General features: G+C 60.4%; 1 protein-coding gene across 2 annotated transcripts; it reads left to right on the top strand.

Moving 5' to 3' along the window:
• The first annotated feature begins 41 nt into the window (after positions 1–41).
• Positions 42–4,068, top strand: SIX2 (SIX homeobox 2). 2 transcript variants are annotated; one of them, XM_029937287.1, is made up of 2 exons: positions 42–601; positions 2,804–4,068. In XM_029937287.1, exons 1-2 carry the CDS (start codon positions 42–44, stop codon positions 3,132–3,134), a joined length of 891 nt encoding a protein of 296 aa, XP_029793147.1. In that variant the 3' UTR covers positions 3,135–4,068. The 2 variants fall into 2 exon arrangements, with proteins under 2 accessions (XP_029793147.1, XP_029793146.1); XM_029937286.1 differs by having other exon boundaries at positions 42–607.
• The last annotated feature ends 1,186 nt before the right edge of the window (positions 4,069–5,254 follow it).

The following is a 5,254-nucleotide window of genomic DNA, read 5'->3' as shown; positions in this document are numbered from 1 at the left end:
GGTGAGGGCGGGCGCGGGCGGGCGGGGGCGCAGCCGGCACCATGTCCATGCTGCCCACCTTCGGCTTCACGCAGGAGCAAGTGGCGTGCGTGTGCGAGGTGCTGCAGCAGGGCGGCAACATCGAGCGGCTGGGCCGCTTCCTGTGGTCGCTGCCCGCCTGCGAGCACCTCCACAAGAATGAAAGCGTGCTCAAGGCCAAGGCGGTGGTGGCCTTCCACCGCGGCAACTTCCGGGAGCTCTACAAGATCCTGGAGAGCCACCAGTTCTCGCCGCACAACCACGCCAAGCTGCAGCAGCTGTGGCTCAAGGCGCACTACATCGAGGCGGAGAAGCTGCGCGGCCGGCCCCTGGGCGCAGTGGGCAAGTACCGCGTGCGCCGCAAGTTCCCGCTGCCGCGCTCCATCTGGGACGGCGAGGAGACCAGCTACTGCTTCAAGGAGAAGAGTCGCAGCGTGCTGCGCGAGTGGTACGCGCACAACCCCTACCCCTCGCCGCGTGAGAAGCGCGAGCTGGCGGAGGCCACGGGCCTCACCACCACGCAGGTCAGCAACTGGTTCAAGAACCGGCGGCAGCGCGACCGGGCAGCCGAGGCCAAAGAAAGGTACGAGTAAGTAGAACCGCGGCGCCAGCTCCCCGGGGCTCGAGGGAGGGGGTCGCAGGGCGTGCGCTCGCCCCCAGGAGAGGCCTAAGCCGGGTGCCCGGTCCCAGCCGCGGCCCCTCGCCGCAGCCTCGTCTGACCCCGCCAGCGTTCAGGTCTTCCGGGAGACCAGGAGGTCAGAAATTTGTCTAAAGCGGGCAAAGCGATCGGGAAAGTTGTCAACTCACTCCCTCCCTGGTCACTTGTGAACAACGTGGAGAAGCAGCGAACTTTGGGGAGGAGGCAAGACGGTGGACCTGCATCATGTGCAAGGGGGACGCAGCAGGCAGGGCCTGAGGGTCTTCGGACGGACAGAGGGGTTTAGACTCTCAGAGTTGCAGATTTCGGGCTGCGTGTGCGAAATTACCAGCACTTCCCGGAACTTCCTGTTCGCCTTACTTAGCTCTAGGCCAAAGTGTGATTAGGGATCAGGACTGGGATTGATACTTTCCTGGTGTGACCTGGCTGTGCAGGGGCCTGGGCAAGAATATTACTTGTCTGGATATGGAAGTTGATAGAGTCTTTCACGCTGCGTAGAAAGAAGCAAGAGAAGTCGGGAAGTGTTGGCCTTAGGAGAGCAGAATGGCAACGCGGGCCCCTTTTCCTGCCTTGTTGGACCCAGCACCCCTTCCCTGCTCTGCCATGCTCTTGACTCCTCTCCGCTCAAGCCCTACCATCTTTGGGTGGCAGGTCGGTAGGTCTGGGGTGAACCAAGAGCCACGGAAGGATGAGAATTGCTTGTCCTCAAGGAAACCAGGACTTCCTGAACTAGCCTAACAGTTGACCATTAGGCCCTTGCGGCCACCAGTCTGTGGCTCCTCTGAACCCCAAACACGGTGGGAGAAATGGAAGAGAAACCGATTGTGGGAACAGAAACCCAGCCCGAGTGTAGCAGCATAAGACACCCGGGCTCGCTGGTGCGGGGTGTGCACAGCCCAGAGTAAATGACTGGGGGAAACAGGGCTGCTTAACAGTGGACCCAGATATCTGCAAGTGGTGGGGGGAGCTTCAAGCTCACCGTGGCCTCCCAGACAATGAGGTTGGCCGTAGCCACAGTTGGAAGTTCTCAGCTGTGAGCTCTGTGGGAAGTTCCCTTACAGGGAAACAGAAAGAAAAGGGCTTGGGAAGCCAGTGAAGGGAGAATCTACCCAAGATGTCGAGTCTCCAAATCTGGTTGGGGCTGTCAGTCAAAGGCAGAGCAGAAGGTGGGTTCTCCCTGCTGGGGTCCCCCTCTATCCAGCCTGGCATGCATCCAGGTTCTGAGGTCAGGCCCCAGGTGAGGGCTGTGGAATCCCTCCGTTTCTGTATGGTGGAAAAATCTAGGCCGGGATTAGCCATGTTCTCCTTTCTTCTCCCAAGGGCCGCCCCCCAGGCCCCAAGCTTCCAGTCTCCTTGCTGAAGTTTGTACTGTGCCACCAGGGAAAGGGGGCCCTATGTCCTTAGGGCCTGTCCTTAGGCCCAGCAAGGCGAGCCCTCACAAGATTGGCCAGTTTGGAGCTAGAAAGAAAGGACCCTTAGCCCCAGGAACCTGTGTCTCAGCCAGAGAGCTCCCTCAAGCAGAGAAAAGCAACGGGAGGTGAAGGCCTGTGAGATTTCGAACTTCAAATGGGGTTCTCAGCCTAGGATCTAGGGTCACTCATTCTCCTGGCCCCACTTCTACCCAGCAAATCCTGGCTCCAGGAGCCAAGACTGAAAATCCAGGCATCTTCCCTTGCCCCCCTGTGCTGCTCTCCCCCAACTCCACTGAGCCCTGCTCCCAGGCCCTCTCCTCTGGAGTAAAAAAAAATTGTTAGCAACTCAGTGAAGGGGGGTGGTGGGCAGCACCGACAGAGAACAGGAAAGATACTCAAGAGGTTACGAGCAGGAGAGGGGGGGAGATAGAGACGACAGAGGGAAGAACTAGAGACACACCGGGTACTGAGAGAGTAAGAGAACTGGCAGAAAGAACGAGAGCCCCAGGCAAGGCCAAGAAAATGGTAGAAACCGAAAACAGCCTTCTCCGGGCCTGGCCTGGGGCTCTCGGTCTTTCTGACGAAGAAAGCAGCCGCAGGCAGGGCCTGGCGGCTCTGGCTCCGAGGCAAGCGGCCGGCTCTGGCTCGGGCTGTCGCGGCGCAGAGCGGCCTCGGTTTCCCCCCTGATCCGGCTGCTTTGCTCCTGCACCCGCAGGGAGAACAGCGAGAACGCCAACTCCAACAGCCACAACCCGCTGGCCGCGACGCTGAACGGCAGCGGCAAGTCGGTGCTAGGCAGCTCGGAGGACGAGAAGACGCCGTCGGGGACGCCGGACCATTCGTCGTCCAGCCCCGCGCTGCTGCTCAGCCCGCCGCCGCCCCCTGGCCTGCCGCCCCTGCACAGCCTGGGCCACCCTCCCGGCCCCAGCGCCGTGCCGGTGCCCGTACCGGGCGGAGGCGGTGCCGACCCACTGCAGCACCACCACGGTCTGCAGGACTCCATCCTCAACCCCATGTCGGCCAACCTCGTGGACCTGGGGTCCTAGAGCCCCGCCTGTCTGGACGCGCTCGTCCTACGGGCTTGGCGCCGGGGACCCGAGAGACGGCGTCGGGATGGCACCCTGCGGCCGGCGGGCCCCACCAGGTACTGAAAGACCCGGCGCGCAGCGCGGGCGCAACCGCCGGCCCAGGCAGGGCGGATGGCTCTTTGTTTGATCTTTGTCTGGGATTTATTTTCAACAAGTTGCTTCTGCGGTCGTTTGGAGGCCTGGGACCGGGCCTTGAACCAGGGAAGGGAATAAATTATACACCATTCTCACACTCTCTCCCTACCTTCTCACCCCTTCTTTCCTCTTCCCGGTCCCTTCCCTTCCTTGCTCTCATTTCCAGTGCCTTTCCCTTCCTTCTCTCTTGTCCCTTTCTCCTTCCCCCGTTCCTCTCTATATTTCTGGCTGGTCACCTCTCGCTAAGTTTCCGTTTCTCTTTTTCCCCGTTTTTCCGGTTCTCCTCTACCAGCCTCTCGCACTCCTGGGTCTGTACCCCAAAGCCTCTCTCCTCCTGCCTGGATGTCGGTTTGTGCCCTCCTCTCCCACTTTCCCAGCCTAGATGTAGGAGGGGGGAAGAGCAGAGGAACCCGGCCTTCTCCAGAGCTCCCGGCCACTGGGCGGCCTTCTCCAGAGCTCCCGGCCACTGGGCTTCGGCGGCCGCAGGTGTCAGCTGTGCGCCTAGTAACTTAAGTGAAAGAGAAAGGACCAGGGCGGTGCGGACGCCTCTGAACCTGCCCTTGCCGCTTGCCCCTCTCCTCTCTCGGTGAGGCCCGCCACACTCTCTCCCCTTCCTCCCGGGGACTGTGGCCACAGGGCCCCCGACAGAGTGTGCCTCCTGCGCCGCGGACTTGCCGTCTCCCTGTTACGCCCTCATGTGAATGTTCTTTGGGAAATATTTCTGCTTTTATTTTATAATAAAATTAGAAATCATATATATATATATGGATCTATACCATGAGGCCCGCAAGCCGGGCGTGCAGCACTGTTTGGTGTCCCTGCAGGGACTTGACACCCCAGATGGACCGCTTTGGGCATCAGGGTTCCATGAGCCCCAGGATCCGGGAGCTGCCTTCCCACATACACGACGTGTATCAGCCCTCAGGTGAAGGGCCTGAAAACTCTAAATCTGCCCCTCCAAAGCCCACTGTCCCTCCTCTCATCCGGAAAGCTCCCTGTAAAAGCAGGGAGGCGGCGGCCTGCTCTTCTTGGGGTCTCTTCTCCCCCCAGCAGCCGAGCAGGGCCCTCACCCTCCTTTTTCTTCCTTTTGGGGATGGGAATAAGAAAAGAAGCCGTGTGCTGAACAACGCATTGTTTATGTGTTTGGAGACGCCAATGCTGGGGAACAGTTCAGGCCACGGAGGTTTGCTCAGCGGTGGTCACAGTCCTCAGAACCTGGTGAGACACCCTGGGCAAACTTTCTGGCCCCAAGGGCAGCTGCTGGGCCAGCTGCAAAGCCCGGGGCCTGTGTGTGGACGTGGGGCAAAGGTCTCTACCCTCAGAAATCTGTCATTTGGGGAAGGTGATGAAAGGATGGGGAGGAGGGAGGTCCAAGGAGACTGGGGCACCGGTCCCACAGGCGCGTGTTCCAAATCAGAGCAAGGGGGCGCCAGGGCTTGGCCGGTGAGACCGAGGGGGCACCTCTGTACCGTGCACAGTGGGTGCCTCCCTATCGGTAAATTAACCTGCCGCGCTCTCTCCCTTCTCGGGGATCTGGTCCCACCTCTACCCCCAAATTAAGCGACCCTGGCGTCTTAGCCTGTCCTGGCAGATCCGAAGCCTGCGGGACTCCTGGAGGAGGCAGATGTGGCTTTTCCGTCTCAGGTCGCAGCAGCCCTGGTTACTGAACACGTTCCTCCTCCGCAACCAGAATGGGTCGGACCAGACACGCCACCCAGACCCGAAGGGAAAGAAAGAAAGAGGCGCTCTTCCGAAGACGAGATCCTGGAGTGTTGCGACCTCTCCAGGGACTTTCCTTTCGGATGAAATCGGCGCTCTCGGACCCTTTCGCACGGATTTTCTATGTACAGAGGATTCCTTCACCGCGGACTCTCGCAGACTTGGACAGCTGGGCTGGCTCACTTGGCGCAGGGGGCTACACCTTGGCCTTTGCCCTGTGCTGG

This window comes from Suricata suricatta, chromosome 4, assembly GCF_006229205.1.
Source record: "Suricata suricatta isolate VVHF042 chromosome 4, meerkat_22Aug2017_6uvM2_HiC, whole genome shotgun sequence".
In the NCBI taxonomy this organism is placed as follows: domain Eukaryota; kingdom Metazoa; phylum Chordata; class Mammalia; order Carnivora; family Herpestidae; genus Suricata; species Suricata suricatta.
This window is presented reverse-complemented; position numbering and strand designations above follow the sequence as displayed.